Consider the following 18,291-nt stretch of genomic DNA (forward strand, 5'->3'; position numbering starts at 1 on the left):
CATTGGAAATGAGGGGATAATAGTAGCCAGCTTTTTACATAGTACTTTAAAATTTGCAAAGGCCTTTACTTAGGTCATCTCAGTTGACCTTCGATATTTTTATAGATGGAGAAATTGAGATTGAGAGAGGTTAAGTGTCTTGTCCAGGCTCACACAGCGAAGATGTATCTGAGAGAGGATCTATTTGATTTATCCATTACACTGAGTTGTCTCAGTCAATCCTTTACATTTTTTACAGATTTCTTTTGATTTATATTCCTTTCTATATAGTTCTCCCTTGCCAATTCCCAGAAAGCCATCTGTAGAATTTTTTAAAAAAAGAAAGAAAAAGAATTATCAGTTCAATAAATTAACTGACACATCAATCAAATCTGACATCCTCTGTAGCATTCCACTCCCATACCCCCTCATCTCTTCAATGAAGGGCATCCTCATATTTCCTTTGGGGGCACCAAGTTCATTCATTATAATTTTACAACATTCAGCTATGTAATCTTTGCAGCTACTATTTCAACTCTTACTCCACTGGTAGATGAGGTCCCCAGAAGGCAACTAATCTGTTTCCTTTCAGAGTTTTCATGCTAGAATCTTGAAGGATTAAGAACTGAGTTCTAAGGGGCAGCTAAGTGGCCCAGTGGATAGAGCACCAGCCCTGAAGCCAGGAGGACCCGAGTTCAAATCTGGTCTCAGACACTTAACCCTTCCTAGCTGTGTGACCTTGGGCAAGTCACTTAACCCCAATTGCCTCAGCAAAATAAAAAAAAGCAAAAAGAAAAAAAAGTGAGTTCTAGGACCATAGCTAGACGAGCCCCCACTGGTCTACTTTCCTCAATGATAGCCAATTAATGAGTCAGCCAGACTTAATTGGAGAAAGTGGGATTTACTAAAATAAGGTTCATCTCCCCAAAAGTCTAGGGCAGCACACTTTCCCATACATACATGCAAAAGATGCTGGGAAAAGTAGACTTTCTGATGGATTTCTATGAGAAACCCTACAGTTTCTTTCTTTAGAGTGTCTCCTGTATCCTCCCTCACTGCCAGTGAAGACACTGCTCCTAATCACTGACTGCTCTTCTAGGGACATTGCTAGGATGTTTATAACAAATCCAGAACTTCTAGACTGATATTCACAGGGAAGTCTTTTGATGGTGACAGTGCAGAATAGAGCTTTTTCTTCCCCACCTTCCTAAATTCCTCTCAGAGACTCATCCTAATTTACTTCTTCTCTTCATCTAGTGACCTTCCTTCCAAATTGTTCAAGGACTTTTTCTGCACTCAGGTCAAATCACTCTGATTAATTAATTCAAATAGATTTATTCTTCCCGGGTAAGAGGTTATCAAGACTTTACTATTTTTTTAGTTATTTTCTTTGGGATGGGGGTGATTGACTGGGTTATGCTCTCATTTCTATGATAAACTTCCTAGACTTGGAGCCAGAGGAGGCCAGAATTTTAATCTAGTCCTCTCATTTTATAGTTGTAATGGAGACCCAGAGAAGAAAAGCAAAATTTGTTAGCAGTGAAATTTGAACCTAGATCTTCAGTTCCAGAATTACTGACTATTCTTCCCAAGTATCATGCTACCTACATTATTTTACTGAAAAATAAAATCCACTGCCATTGTATGTATATATTGATTTTCTGATTCAGCTTACTGGAAAATTATCTCTAAATTCCTTTTAGGAAATGATGCTATGCCTTGTCCAGAGTGGTAAGCGATTGCCTAATTCAAGGCTATCCTGGGGATTGGGGAACAAGCTTTTTGAGTGTTAAAAGGATTAAATTCTATATGTGGAATTGCTGGCATTTAGTTTCCTGAAGAGCAAGACCCTTAAATCCAGGGACTTGACAGCCCTGCTTCACTCCTTCACAATTAAAAATGCCTGTACCCTCTTAATTCCAGTACCTTCACTCTGTTAATTATTTCCTATTTATCCTGTATGTGTAGCTTGCTTTGTATATATTGGTTTGCATCTTGTCTCCCCAATATATATATTTCCATAGATCAAAATAATCACTAGGGCTATGAAGATGGAAGGCACCAGTCCTTGATCTCAAGGTGCCTGCTTTGTTATAGTAGACCTAGGGTTTCATTTCTACATCTATATGTTCCTGTTTTCTTGTTATGATCACTACTCTCCTGTAGGATTCAAGCTCTTCCATTTGGATATAAACTCCTTGATGAGAGATCTGTTTTTAATTGCATCTACAAAACTCTGTATTTAATAGCTGCTCTATAAATAAATGCCCATTGGGTAGGATTGGAGAATCTGCTTCAGCCTTCCTCCCAAGAATATTACATGGGTTTAAAATATACAATAGAAATACAGGATAATTTTGGGAGTAAAGCAGCAGAATTCTGAGACATCAGCAAGCATTTATTAAGCACCTACTATATGCCAGGCACTGTGCCAAGCTCTGGGGACCTAAATAAAAAGAAGCAGCTCTCTAGGCTTTCATACTAACAGGTGAGGCAATAAGTGCATATGTAAATCTATTAAAATACATGAAGACAATAAATACAAAGTAATTAAATTCAAGGTAGTTTAGGATAGAAAACACTGGCAGTCTAGGTTGGGGGAAGAAGTGGGAAGGCTTGAACTCTGAATTTGAATGTTGCTTGAATTTTGTCTTGAAGGAGACCAGCAATTTGACCAGGCAAGACTGAGGGGAGAGGGCATTCTAGGCATGGGAGACAACCAATCAAAAGCCATATATGGGGAATGATTAAGAAGACCTGTTAGGTTGACTCATAGAGTATTTGAAGGGGAATAATATAGTAGAATTTGCTGGAAGTAGAATTTGATGCTATTAAAATGAGCCCTAAATGTCAAAGAAAGGAGTTTCTATTTGCTCCTAGAAGTAATAAAGAACCATTGAAATTTATTGAGCAGGAGAGTGCTGTGATCAGATCATGATACTTAAACAATTGTAATGTTCACATAACTTTTCAGGGCTATCAAGATTTTAATCAAAGCAAAATGCTTTTTTATTTTTAAAGACCATACTTGGAAGTATCATTAGGAGTCTAGTCAATAAATCTGCTAATTATTCTTACTCCTTCATTAGCCTAATTTTGGTGTGTATTTGTATGTGTGTATGAGAAAAGGCAGTTTTAAAACTCTGAAGGCTTATTTAGAAGTTCACTTGTTAGTTGGTTTGGAGATGGGTTTAATAAGAGCCAATCAAGGAAGTGTTTGATGGCAGAAATGGGGATGACTTCTTTCATTAATGGACGTAACTCCTAATATTGAAACTAATTCTCCTTAAGTAATTTTAGAAATCACTTTGGATACTGAGAAATGGACTCAGTGGCCTCTGATCACCTAGATTCTAAGTGGCAGAGGTAGATCTTTCTGTCTTTAAGCCCATTCTCTTTTCTAATATTCTGTTGCTCCAGGGTGAAGTGGGGGAGATAGGGTGTTTATCCCAGGCTTATTATTATTTGTATATTATAACATATAAATATATATTTATGTATATGTGTGTATATATAAATATTTATGTGTATATATAAATATGTATATATGTGTGTATATATATAAATATTTGTGTATATATATATATATATATAAATATATATATATATATGTATTGAAAGATAGCTTGGTATATTGGACAAAGCAATGAGCTAGGAATCAGGCGAGTTCTAATGTTAGCTATTATAATGACCTTAGGGTTCGGGCTTTACATGAGTTGAGTCTATTATTTCATCAGTAATAATGCTGTGGTTGTCCAGTCCTGTCCGACTCCTCATGTCCCCATTTGGGGTTCTCTTGTTAAAGATACTAGAGTAGTGTGACATTTTCTTCTCTGGTTCAAGCAATTGAGACTTTAAGTTCAGTGACTTTACATGCTAACACAACAAGTGAAATATCAAAGGCAGGATCTAAAATCAAGTCTCAAACTTCAAGCCTCCTGTTCTACCAAGTTGTCTGTTTGGTGAAAGTATTCTCTCTGCATGAGAAACTTGAGATTCTTGGAAGTTATTGGCCAGTGCTCTTTTTTTGCCACATTGTGTTGTCTAGCCTATGAAGAGGTTACTCTATTTTTTCCCCATCTTTTCATCCTTAGCTCCTGAGATATTAAGCTATTAATAGGTGGTTGTTATGGGAATTAACGCATAGCAAGTGCTTTGTCAATACTTGAATTCAATTGACTTGACAAAATGTTTGCTTATCCTTCTTCCTCTGTTTTGATCTCTTAAATTGACTTTTGTAGTCTGATCCTGCCTGAAAATTTTATATCTCCCCCGCCCCCAATTATTCTTTATTATGAAAATGTTTCAAGTTAGAATTCCCATAGTCCTTTGCATCTCTCTTAAAGCACCTTTTTTTGGTGGTGGTTTTTGGAAGTTAAATCTTGGGTTAATATTCTGGCTTCTCAAGCACTCTATCCATGGAATTGAAAGCACAGGCAAGAAGTCTTATTGGTGAGTATCTCCAGAGATGAGGGTCTCTGGGGAACCCCTTTCTGTTTTGCCGTTTATGCATTGTGAAAGTATCTTGGATGGGAGACATGAGTGTTGTACTTACTGGAGAAAGTGTCTGTGATGATAAGGCTCAATAGATTTAGCAATGTCACATGAATGTTTTTCAAGATACTTGTTTCTCAGAATAAAAAAGTCAGAGTGAAGTGCTATCTAACCGCTTCCAGCCCTGCTCCTACATTGAAGCCTCATTATGGATCATGGATTTAGAACTGAAAGAGACCATAGGGGTCATCAGCTCTAGGCTCCTTATTTAATAGATAAGAAAACTGAGTTTTAGGGAGATTTAGTGACTTGCCCATTATGACACTGCTAGTTAATTTAAGGTGGTGTTTAAACTCCCTGACTCTGAAGTCCTGTGCTCTCTACTCTATTGGACTTTTTGAAAGCCGGTGCACTTGAGGCACAAACTCTTTGTAAAGATATCTTTTATAAAAATTATAAGAAAGCTACAGAATGAATTTGATGTCTATAGTCCAAGCCTAGCAAAGTTTAAAGCATCTTATCAGCAGACCAATCCAGAGGATAAACAATGTTTAGGTGTGTTATCTCTGGCTCCCCTTTCCTAAGTCACTGGGGTGTTTTTTATGAATAGAAGAAATAAATATCCATTCCAGCAAATTCACAGATACTTGAAACATCTACTTGGGGTATAAAGCTTGGCTTTGTAAACTCTGTTTCAGAGGAATGGAAAAGAAAAGGGATATAGAAATAGAATAGGAAAAAGAAAAAGAGAAGAGGATGATTGAAGCTTATATATATGCACATATATACATAATATAGGTACACATGTATATATGTATGCACATATGTGTGTGTCTATATATATATACATATATATATATACACATATATATACATATATACACATATATATATACATATATATATATATATATGCACAGAAGAGAACAATAGGAAGACTAGAAAGAAGCACAGGCAAATATAGAATAACTTGAAAGTCACATATGGAATTAATTATATTTAATATTTTAATATTTGTTATTTAACAGAAAAGTAAACTTATCATGAGGTCTACATTAGAATCTTCTTCTTCTGTTGTGGTATGCATATGAAAATACTGATTTTTTTAGGTTTATTAAAACTTAGAATTAAAATATCTTAAAATAAAGCAACTTTACTATTTTATTAGACATGAAAATAGACCTAGTGCTTAGAGGGGAGAAAGTGGAGATTGGAAATGAAAAACATTCTCATTCCAGAATTCACTGGGCCAGACCCTACATCTCTGGCCACCCAATAAGTTTACCTTTTGTCATGTTGGCTGAAGTAAGATATTGGAAAGATTGGCTCAGAGTCCCTATTTAAAGAACTGGGAATAGAGAGGTGTCATCTATCTATGTACTTCATAAGAAAAGAAAGAAAGAGGCAGAAAAGGTGTGGGGGGGATAAGTTAGAAAAAGAATAAGCAAGCAGGTGAATCCAGCTGACTCCTTTGGGAAGAGTATTTGGAGAAGAGAGGCAAGGTAAATCCTGAGCCTGTTGATGCAGAGGCTTAGGGCCCTGAGACTGGTAGTTGCCAATGAGCCAGACTCTATTAGTTTTTGACAAAATGCATTTGTAGCTCAGTGCCTATTCTGGTTTTTATTCTTAAGCCTAACCATATGGTTTTATTTTCTTGATTTGGCTTGGTTTTTGTGAACAAAGACTATTTAAGACAGAATACGAGATGGAGGGGGGGGGGGGGAGAGAGAGAGAGAGAGAGAAATTGGACATAGGAAAGCAAGTCATTATTCCTCTTCCAGGCCAAGAGGACATTTGTCAAACATTCCAGGAAAGCAGCTGGGGCAGACTCTGAATCACTTAGCTCCTTGATAGTCTGAAACTTCTGGCTCAAGAAGGATGTGTGACTGCCCTCTTTCTGCTGTTCCCCTTTACCCTGCAAAGAGACAAAGTTTAAATCAGAAATCCCTTCCATTTTCCTCTTTTTGAATTTTTATTTTAATGAAAAAATATATTATTGTTTCTTAAATACATATAAAATTTTTAACATTCATTTAAACAATTTTAAGTTTTAAATTTTCTCTCTCCCTTCCCTTCCCTTCCCTTCCCCCTCATTGAGAAGGCAAGCAGTTTGATATAGGTTATACCTGAGTCAAACCAAACATTTCCATATTAGTCATGTAAAAGAAAACAGGCAAGAAAAATAAAATTTCAATTCTTTCTCTGGAGGTGGGTAGACTTTTCATCGTGAGTCATTCAGAATTGTCTTAGATCAATGTATTGTTGAGTAGCTAGTCATTCACAGTTGATGGCACATAATCTTGTTGTGATTGTCTACAATGTTCTGGTTCTGCTCACTTCATTTTGCTTCACTTTGTGTAAGTTTTCTAGTTTTTTTTTTTTCTGAAAGCATTCTGTCATTTCTTATAGTAATATTCTATCACAATCATGTATCACAACTTGTTTAGTTATTTTTCATTTGATAGATGTCCCCTCTATTGACAATTCTTTGCTACTACAAAAAGAGCTGCTTTAAATATTTTTGTATATGTTGCTCTTTTAAAAAAATTTCTTTGGGATAGAGACCTAGTAGGTAATATTGGGTCAAAGGGTATGTACAATTTAAAGCTCTTTGAAGCTTGTTCCAAATTGTTCCCCAAAATAGTTGGATCAGTTCACAGTACTACCAACGATGTGTTAGTATTCCAATTGGGAATCCTGGGTTCCTAAGTTCTGATTTGTCCTATTTGACTTTAGAATTACTTAACCTTACATTTTCCATCCATCTATGAAGTGAGGACTTTGGGCTTGGTGATTGTTAAAATCACATCAAATTCTGTAAATCGTATAGATTTAGGGCTTCATTCATCTATTCAATAAGCGTGAATTAAGCTCCTACTATGTGCCATATACTGTGCTATACATTTGCATATGAGACCTCTACTCCTAAAAAAAAAAAAGGCTCCACCCTTAAAAAGCTTACCTTTTTAATTTTGTGAGTTTTTAATTTAATTTACCAAACCAGTTTTATAGACAGAAGAAATTTTATTCAAAATTCATATCCAAAGTAAGTGTTTTCTGGTGTTCATGTTAAATATTGGCCTGTTACTTAGTTGTATAACAATACAGAATTATATACTTGAAACAAAAGGGCTTAAGTCCAAAATTTAGCTGTGGAAAATGCTATTTCTTTGACCTTGCACAAGTCACCTAACTCCTGAAATTCAATTTTCTCATTTATAAACTGAGGGGATTGGACTAGATAGTTTCTGGGGTACCTTCCAACTTGAAATTGTATATTCATTCAATCACTCATGTGTGCTTACTGTACTTTCCACCTCTTTTTGCATATTTAATACCACTGAACCCTTTAATAATAAGATTGTCTTTAACGTAATATCAACAGTGTCAATTTGGAAAGAATTAGCCTATTTCTTATGCCTCCAACTTATGTTTCTCCTTCAGCAAACATGGCCTCTATTAGTGAACTATTCTCTATTAATGGATTATTCAAGTTTTGAGTTCTTTGATGTTTTTTCAGGTATGATGATGAGTTTACGTTGACTCAGTCACATTTTCTGGCTTGGTCTCTTTGTGACCTGGGCCTGCCAGGTACAATAAGTAAATCTTAATTGATTGGTTGATCAATATATTTGTGAAATGGCTAAAGATTGGACCTTGGGGTTATTTAATCCTCTTGTAAAAATAAAAATTGAGAGAATAAAGAACTCACGATATCCTTGAGATGAATGTGTAGTATACAGATTATTTATATTTATTCAATTATAATAATGCACTACTGAATAACTTGGCATCAAGTGACAATATCAAAGCAAAAAAGAACACAACACTTGATATGATATAAATTATTTAAAAACAGGAAAAAAAAGTATATTTTTGAACCGTATTTCTATTTATAGGATTTAGAACTGGAACAGACTTTAGAAGTCATATACTCCAAACACCACTTTATAGAGGAAAAAACTGAGACCCTTTGAGATTAAGTGACTTGCCCGAAGTTTCACAGGTTAGGATTTGAACTCTGGTCCCCTAAATTAAAATGTCATCTTTTCCCCATTATTTCATAGTTCTCTGAAAACATCTTTTATCCATAACCCACATCATACTCTGTATCTCTCTTTATTTTTTTCTTTTGCTCTGGTTCCATGACTTCATTGGCATAAATTGATTGAAAAAAATCAATCTACCAACACAGATCAGCAATTCTCTTCAATCATAGATTTAGCTGAATACAGATACTGAGTAGTTAAGAGACATTCTCAGAGTCGGACAGCCAATTTGTGTCTCCAAGGCTGACTCTCTGTTCATCATATCTTGTTACCTTTGATTATTGTCACCTCTCTGTAATGGATGATGATGAAGAAAGTGACGACAATGACGATGGTGATGAAGATGATGAATAATGGTTCCCCCTCCTACTAGACTATTGGGACCAACCACAATCTTCTCCATCTTTGGATTTTGCCAATACAATGCTTTATACATAGTAGATTATGTTAACAAATGTTTGCTGAATTGAATTATATCTTCTCTGTTTTCTGTTATCCTGGGAAGTTAACTAGGGATCAAATAAATATCTATGTTGCATGAACTCATTCATTTCCAAAAATAATGATGGAGGACCAATTTATTTTGAGATCTTCCAACTTTCCTTCCGATGAAAGCAACAATGAAAGAAAGATAAATGTGAGATATCAATTCTTATTCTCTTGGAAAGAAAAGTGAAAGACTTCTCTGTTGGAGATTTGATGCATTTTTTCTGGGATGGAGCAATTTCTGTTTGGGTTATTTCTTTTTGCCGAGACTGGCAAAGGAACAGTGTAGAGGAGGTCATTAGCTTTTCTCAGGAGGTTTATGGCAGCTTGCCCATAATCCAGTCTAGCTTCATTTAGAATAGCTTTCTGAATATATATATTTAAAGCTAAAGTATTGCTCTACCCTAAAATAAGGCAGGATTTTCATTTACAAAACCCATAGTAGTCCAAGATCAGTATATCTGACATTTCCTCTTTTGTGGTCTTAATTTTCTGACCTGTAGAAGAAGAAGATAGTTCTAGGTGATCTCCTTACCATTTCTTGGTCCAGAAAAGTCTATGGACAAATGTTACTTCTTTCCTTTAATCTGTTTCCGAAGGACAGAGAGCCAGAGCGTCTTGTGTCCTTGAGTTTAGATCTGACACTTATTAGTGGTATCCTGGATAAGCCATTTCATTTCATTTCTGCGCCTTAGAGGAAACTAGGTCATTGATTAGCCTTTTTTTAAAATGAAATAAATGCAGAGTTCTTTTCCTCTGAGAGGGAGGGAATTACATTTTTTCATTTCTTCTTCATTGTCAATCTGGGTCACAATCAGATATTTTCCACAATCCAATTTAATAATAATAATAGCATTTCAGTTCAATTCAATAAATATTTATTAAATGTGTACTATATACCAGGCACTGTGCTAAGTGCTAGGGATACAAAGAGAGATAAAAGACCTCGTTTAAATAAGTTAAATAAATTAGATATTATAATACAATAGGGGAGACAGCACACAAACAAAATGTAAACAAAACAAACTATATACAGGATAATAGGAAATAATAGTGTGAAGGTCCTGAAAAAAATCTTAATGATTAGAGAAGGCTTTCTCTAGAAGGTAAGATCCTAGTTGGGATTTAAAGGAAGCCAGGGAGATCAGTAATCAGTAATCAGAAGAGGGACAATATTGCCAGGAGAGAAAATGTGTGGAGCTGAGAGATGAAGTATCTTCTTTTGGGATCAGCCAGGAGGTCAGTGTCACTGAAAAGTTTGTGAAATAAGGTGATTTGCAAAGTATCTTACAAATACTTTCTCATTTTATCCTTATGACAACCCTGACAAGTAGATTTTTATTATTATCTATTACCTCCATTTTTTGGGTGAGGAAACCAAGGCAAACAGTGACCATAATCACAGAGAAAGTGGCTGAGGCAGGTGGTTTCTGAGTCACGTGCTCTATCCATTGTGCCAGCTAGCTGCTTAGATATGTACATATTTTTTTCATTTACATTGTCATGCCGTTTTTCTGGTTCTGCTTATTTTACTTTACATCAGTTCACCTAAGTTTTCCTATGCTTCTTTGTTACAATATAGTTACACTCTACTCCATTCATGTATCACAACTTGTTGAGGCATTTCCCAATGGATAATAAGCATCTCCTTTGTCTCTACTTCCTTGCTCCTACAAAAAGTGCCACCATTGCTTTTTTAAAATAATGCCTTTGTTCAAGCACTGCTATCTTTTGACCTCTATTTCCGCTGGCCAGCAGACATGCTGAGCTTTGAGTGGGTTGAATCTAACTTTAATTGGAAAAAGCCTGTTCCCTCGATCCACCCTCCCTCCCTCCCTGGAGAGCTCCCTTTGAGAACAGAGTGCTTTGAATGTTCCAGCAAGGGTGTGGTCCTTCAAGAGTTTTCTTCCCAGTTTGAGACTCCCCCAGATAAGGTTTCAGACATTAATAAAATCTGCTGAGGAGGATCTGGTTGCCTCCGAGAGTTCAGTAACAGGACGCATTCTTGGTGTGTGTAAACCAGGTTTACACCCGGAGTATGGAACTGGAAAGATTTCTGGGGATGGCTCCCTGCTCTCCTTCAGTAAAAGACCTAAGTTGAGGCCATCTCTTCCTTTGCTGAAAAGAGTCTGTGCTATAAAATCACATTTTAAAGTAGTCTAAAAAGTTTTCTTTCTCTCAGGCAGGGATTCTAAAGAAGCAAAGAGCTGAATTGCAATGGAAGATAGCAAATTAGTGCTAATCGTACAAGGTCACCTCATTTAAACATAAATGTGTATCTTTTTGGGCCACCTTTGTGGAAATTATGTGGGAAAAACAATCAGAATCATTTGTTCCCATTTAAATAAATGCCCCCCTCAAAAGAAAAAAGATGGGAAGTCACTTGGTTTTGGTTATGCGCCCTTCTTTCCCCGATTCTTGCATGAATTAAAGTGAATTCTAGTTATCAGGAATTATGGAGTAGAAAAAAGCATTAACTCTGGAGTCAGAGATTCTGGGTTCAAATCCTGTCTCTGGTGCTTATTGACTTGGTCCAGTCATTTGATTTCTTGGAGTGTTGAGTGCTTCATCTGTACAGTGAAGAGGTTGATCCCTTTCATCTCTAGCATGATTGATCAGTTCATTAGCTCTTCTATTTTATTACTACAGCTTAACTTAATTCAAGAAGCACTTATAAAGCACCTACTGTATATAAAGTACATGCTAGTTGGAAGCTTTGCTTGTTTGTTATTTTATAGTGCTTCAAGTGAAGACTCACTTATCTGACAGCAGGTGGAAACAGGGTTCATTTCAGTGGCTTTATGTAACTTTGGTTTCAATACAGGGATCTTGCCTTTTGAAATAGAAGTGATTGATATAGATCGGGGCAGAATGTCCTGGGTTCAAGTCTCACCCCTGACATTTATTAGCTCTGTGACAATGAACAAATCACTTACCTTCTTGGGGACTCAGTTTGCCCAGTTACAAAAAGTTACAATGACTTCTGAGGTTTCTTCATAAATTTATAATCCTTTGAATTTACCTTCTTGGGGACTCAGTTTGCCCAGATACAAAAAGAATGAGGTCAGTCTTATGACCTTTCAGTTTCCTTTTCTCTCTTAGTCTGCAATCATATGACTCAATGGCTTCTGAGGTTTTTTCCTAAATCTATAACCCTGTGAACCCCATATCCAGAGCTAGAAGGGACAAAAGAGGCTATCTAGCCCAACCCCTTCAATTTCAGTTCCAAGACTCGGTGACTAAATGACTTGACCAAGATCATGCGGGGAAGTAGGAGTTTCAGAGGTGGAATTTGATTTTGCAATTCCTTTGATTTTAGAGTCAGAAATCTTTCTGCTATGTTTTCAGATGATATAACGTTGAGAAACTGTGATGCGAAGAAGAGCAAACATCTGATTTTCTTTTTTCAGTAACTGCTAGATGTGCTGGTCAAATAATGCCACGTTTTTCTTGGCTCTGTTTCTTTCTCAGAAGCAAAGGGATGGGAAGATAGACTGTTCTTTATCTTCTCTCCAGTGGTTAAGCAAGACATCCACTATAAAAAGACAAAGTAATCCTTATTTAATTATCCACTAAAATGTTTACTTGCAAAATATAATTTCTATACTTAAATGAACTTGGAATTCTTTTTGTCATCAGTACTACCCATAACACACATTTATTAAAGTGCTTGTGATAAAGAGAACCCTTTGTTTCCCCAAAAGAATATATTTTCATAGTTCTCTCCATGGCCATCAGTGCACAGCTAGGTAGAACAATGGGTAGAGTGCCGGTTTTGTTGGCAAGAATTGAGTTCAGTTCCAACCTTAATCACATGCTAACTGGTTGACTCTGGGTCAATCATTTAATCTTAATTTGCCTTAATTTCCTCATCTATCAATGGGATGAGAGTAATAATACCTACCCCCAGGAATGTTGCAAGGATCCAATGAGATAATATTTGAAAAGCACTCCATGAATAATAGCTGCTATATTTATTGTTGTTAGTTATTATTATTATTCTCCATAAAGATGGCAAGAGTCTGATGCACTCCCTCCAAGCTTATAAGTTTCTCATTAACAATCTTCGTATTTCCTCCCCTTCAGTGATGAACCACCAGCACCAGCAGCAAATGGCATCCAACACTACTCTGTCCCAGCAGAACCACCCAGCCCAAAACCCACAGGCTGGCTTGATGAATTTGCCCAATGCCCTGACCACTCAGCAACAGCAGCAGCAGAAATTACGCCTCCAGCGGATCCAGATGGAAAGAGAAAGAATCCGTATGCGCCAGGAGGAACTCTTGAGACAGGTAATCACCCCACTTTTAATCTGTCAGACAGGAGACTTCCTCTGAACCAGAGCCATGAGCCTTGTTTTAAGCCCTGGTGCTTAAAACTCCAAGGGTTCCAATCTTTCCCCAGAGATGAGAAGGTGTTGGATATATCAGTGCGTATATTGGTTCCTATATCAGTTGTGTGTACTGTTGGTAGTCTTAAGGAAAGAAGAGAAGAAGGGAAACAAATAAGATGAGAGAAGAATAGAAGAATGGATGTGAGTCTAAGAGAAAAAGGCAGGGAAGAGAATGAGGTTGGGGGAAAAGAGGGAAAAGAGGTTTGTTCTGCGTAGATTCTTACTCCAAAATGCTTCCTTGACAACTTTGCCATAAATGGACTCCTCCCTACTTCCAAGCAGAGACTCTTTCTTTTTGTGGTTGGCTAATTAGGAAGAGCAGAATTATTGGGACAGACCTGAGTGGATCTTAAAATTCCCAGCTCTCCTTCACCCTCATACCTGCCTCTGCCGGCAGACTTCTGGCTTTCTGGTGTCCCTCACGGCAGGCCCCTTTCCTGCCCACCTCTCCAACTCTCTCAGGAGTAATTGGTGAAGGCCCAGAGAAAGTGGCTAGGCATGTCGCTATGAGCTTGGGCAATTATAGGATCTTTTTAAAAGTTTAAATATTACAAAGCTAATTTAACCAGTTTGCATGTCTCATGAATTTTATTGGCTATAGTTTGGGAGGAAAGTTTCAATTTACTATCCTAATGCTTTAAACTTAGCATGGTGACTCATGGGATAAGAGAGATGGGTAGCTTCCTTTGGATGGCTTAAGGAAATAAACAGTTTTAACAGACTACTGAAAGAACACATTTTCCTTCTTTTGTTAGGGAATATGTGGTTATTTTTTCAGTTATGACTGCTGTCTGGAAATTTTCTGTCAGCTTCCTTAGAAAAAATAAATAGCCTGCTTCCCTAAAGATATAAATTCTAGCCCATAAATTGTATATATGATGTGATTTGGGGATTTAGGTCATTTCTTTTCTTTCCTTTTTTTTTTTTTTTTTTTTTTTTGCAATGGAATTGTTGGGGAAATGTTGTATTGAAGTAACTGGGCTCAGAAAATGAGACCAACAGAGAAGCAGTGTGATTTATGCAGCAGAAATTGTCCCCCAAATCTAAGGGGAAGAATTTTGTCTTAATTAAAGTGCCCCTCATGAAATCAGATCCTGAAATTGTTGTAAATGTACTTGAGGGCACAGGGTGGGGTACTGGACTTGGGAAAGGGAACATGTCAGATGTTTATTGGATGGGTGACCTTGGACAAGTTCTTAACTCACTCTGCCTCAGTTTCCTCATCTGTTAAATGAAAAAAATGATAGCACCCGCATCTTAGGGCTGTTGGGAGGGGCAAATGAAATAGTACATCAAGAACTTTGCACCCTGAAAGCACTTTGTAAAATTCCATTACTGTTACTGTTGCTATTGCTGCTATCACTACTGCTGACATTATTACCACCAGCACTACTATTACTAACTCTTCTGCTGCTATTACTATCACCCCCTCTTACTATCAGCCCTACCACCATTACTATTGCTACTATCACTTCAATTACTTCTGTTACTACTACTACTACTATCATTAGTGCCACTACTACCACCACTAGTACTATTACTACTATCACCATCACTACCACCAAAAACACTACTACCCCCATTACTATTCCTCCTCCTCCTGCTCCTACTACTGCCACCATTGCTATTACTACTACTATTACTATCATTACTACTACTACTACCACTACTATTATTACTACTACTACCACCATTACTACTACTACTACTATCATTACTACTATACTACCATTACTACTACTGCTCCTATTACTACCACTATTACTACTACTACTGCTCCTATTACTACTACTACTACTACCATTACTACTACTACTACCATTACTACTACTACTACCACTACTGCTACTACTACTACTATTACTTCTGCTACCGCTATTACTACTACTACCACTACTACTACCATTACTACTACTACTACTATTACTACTACTACTACTACCACTACTACTACTACTACTGTTACTACTACTACTACCACCATTACTCCTACTCCTACTCCTACTCCCACTCCTTTTGCTGCCCAGGTCAGGTATCACAAACCATTCCCAGAGCAAGCCACACGAAGGGTTTCTGAATTGGACACAGATTAAGATGAGGTTGTGTAAGATCAGAGGAAAGGGGAAGAAGTAAGCAGATATGAAGGAGAAAGGCATCCAATTTGAAGTCATCTGGTAACTTCCTAGTTCAATTGTTCTTATCTCTTAGATACTAAATTCTGCTATTTAAAGCTACAGAAAGACCCAACACCCTTTAAGTCAAGTTCTCTAAATTTAGTGCACTGGTACAAAATCCCATCGCTCCACCCTGGTTATAGTTCTGGCCTCTTGCCTTTGTATATGACTTGTGCCCGAACTTATGTGGTTATTTCAGGGCAACATTTGTTCAAACTGCTTTTAGCAATAGTCTCATGTTTCTTGGCAGGATATGGCTTTACAATTTTTTTCAATTTGAGTAAATATTTGGAATTATTTTTTAGCTTTATGGATGTGGAGCACACTGAAAAGAATGGTGTATCTATTTGCCACTTTTATTGCCCATGTGAGGAAACTCATACATTAGATTCTTCTCATACCTGATATGAGTTAGCAAAGCTGAACAGACCTCCCCTTTCTCTTTCTTCCCTTTCCTCCTCTACCCTCTCTTCTTCCCTCCTCCATCTTCTTCTCTCTATACAACAATATTTCTAAAAATTCTGATAGTCTCTTTTGGTGGTGGTGGGGCTTAGGAAGGGGAAGAGGAAAAAAGTACACTTAAATGGAGTGAGGTGAAAAATCAATTTATTTTTTTCTGTTTGCTACTTTGAACTAAAGTCCAGTTTTTAAATTCATGTTACAGAGAAGTCACCAAGTTCCCGCAATGTTTGTCTTCCCATTATGGAGTCACTAAGTGGGAGTTAGGAACACACTCCTAGAATCCTGGCTCTCCGAGTGGCCAAAGCTGCCACGTCTCTTGGGAGTTCTGAGCTGATCTTCTTCCCCATTATTTGCCTCTTCCTGTCTCCTTCAAATCAATGTCCACATCTGCCCAGAGAAGTTTTTCTAGCAGCTGGCTATCTGCTGGTGCAGTGCAATTTGGAGTAAAAGGAGGGGTAGGAAAGGCACGCTGACCCCTACAATAGACCTGTTGTTCAGCATTTTTTCAGTCATGTCCAATTCTTTGTGATCCAAAATTTTTTTTTTTTTGACAAAGAGTGGAGTGGTTTGCCATTTCCTTCTGTGGCTCATTTTATAGATGAGGAAACTGAGGCAAATAGTGTTAAGTGACTTGACCAGGGTCACACAGCTAAGATGTATCTGAGGCAGGGACCAGGGCTGTCTCTCCATTGTACCACTTAACTGCCCTTGAAGTACATTTTCTCCTTACTACATGGAGCATAAAATACACACACACACATGCTTACAAATATATTTTACACACATGTGTAATGATCTATGTTATAGTACACACATGATGTATGTATATGTAATATATATAGGAATAAGTACATATACACATATGTATGTACACACACATAAATGCACAGTGCACCAATATGATATATATTGATATAGATCATCGATAATACAAGTATATGAGTGTATATACGCATGTACATGTGTCTGTGTGTATATATACACATACATATAAGATTAGACCTAGAACAAACTTGGCCAGGCGGACTCTAAGTTGTAGAGAATAGAACAGAATTATAATACACACATCTATCAATCATCCTCTGTCTATGTCTCAAGGCTGCTAAGTGGTACAGTGGTTAAAGTGGTGGGTTTGGAGTCTTGCCTTAGACACTGTATCCAACTGTGTGACCCTGGAGAATTCATCTAAACTATCTCGGTCTCAGTTTCCTCATCTGAAGGAAGGGGGTATAATAGCACCTTTATCCCAGGGACATTGGGTAGGCCAAATGAAAGAAATGTGTGAAGTACTTTTCAAATGTCAAAGCCTTCTATGAAGGCTGCTATTCCACCTTATCTTACATGTTGTTTCCTCCATTAGAACGGGAACTCTTTGAGGACCAGGATTTTTGTTTGCTTTTTTGTTGTTGTTTTTTGTTTTATTTTTCTTTGTATTTTCAGTGCTTAGCATAGTTCTTGGCAAATACTAAGTACTTAATAAAGCTCTGCATGGAGAAAAAAGGAAGACGTCTCATTTCTCTGGCCTTCTCTGGAATCACAGTTTAGGGTTTTTTTGTTTTTGTTTTTGTTTTTGTTTTTTTTGAGGCAATTAGGGGTTAAGTGAATTGCCCAGCGTCACACAGCTAGGAAGTGTTATATGTCTGAGGCCAGATTTGAATTCGAGTCCTCCTGAATCCAAGATCATCTAGCTGCCCCTACAGTTTAGACTTTAAACAAAAATAAAGGTCTCCATGAAAACCTTTCACTCTAGTCTAAGTGTTGTAAAACCAAGGCCTGAATTGTGATGGAGTGAAGAAATCCCCTTAAGTCCCCTCCTCCTTCCTATCCACCTTCCCTAGGTTTCATTTTTCAGACATGTTATTATTCCCCAAACTAACCCTTCCCTGCAGCTTTCGTGGTCGCTTATGGGAGCATTCACATCTTGTGGAATTGCCCCCTCCCAGTCCCTTACTCCCCCATTGCCCTCTTGCCACTTGTCTGAGGACCAAAATCAAAGAAAATGCTGAGTAAGTGTGCAGTGGGGTTGCTAAGCAACAGGAAAGAGGCAGAGGGTTTGGGTGAAAGTCAGTGGAATTCTCTTGGCTGGCCTCCCTCACAAATCTCCTTAGAGCCCGTCAGCTCAAACTTTGCAGCTGCTCTGCTGGAGGGGCACGCCCAGGCGTGAGCAAGTCTGGTTTCGGGGATCCTTCGGGGCCTGGCTTATATCTGATCAGAAGGGCAGCTTCTTTTTTTTTTTTTCCTTGAGAGAGAGGTT

General features: G+C 37.4%; 1 protein-coding gene across 1 annotated transcript in view; it reads left to right on the top strand.

Moving 5' to 3' along the window:
• The window catches only part of WWTR1 (WW domain containing transcription regulator 1), a 158,569-nt gene that overhangs the window by 123,483 nt on the left and 16,795 nt on the right, over window positions 1-18,291 (top strand). Inside the window, exon 3 of the mRNA XM_031957784.1 lies at window positions 13,095-13,300. Within this exon, the coding sequence (XP_031813644.1) occupies window positions 13,095-13,300 (206 nt within the window). The remainder of the gene's footprint in view (window positions 1-13,094; window positions 13,301-18,291) is intronic.

Source organism: Sarcophilus harrisii, chromosome 3 (genome assembly GCF_902635505.1).
Source record: "Sarcophilus harrisii chromosome 3, mSarHar1.11, whole genome shotgun sequence".
Classification (NCBI taxonomy): Eukaryota; Metazoa; Chordata; class Mammalia; order Dasyuromorphia; family Dasyuridae; genus Sarcophilus; species Sarcophilus harrisii.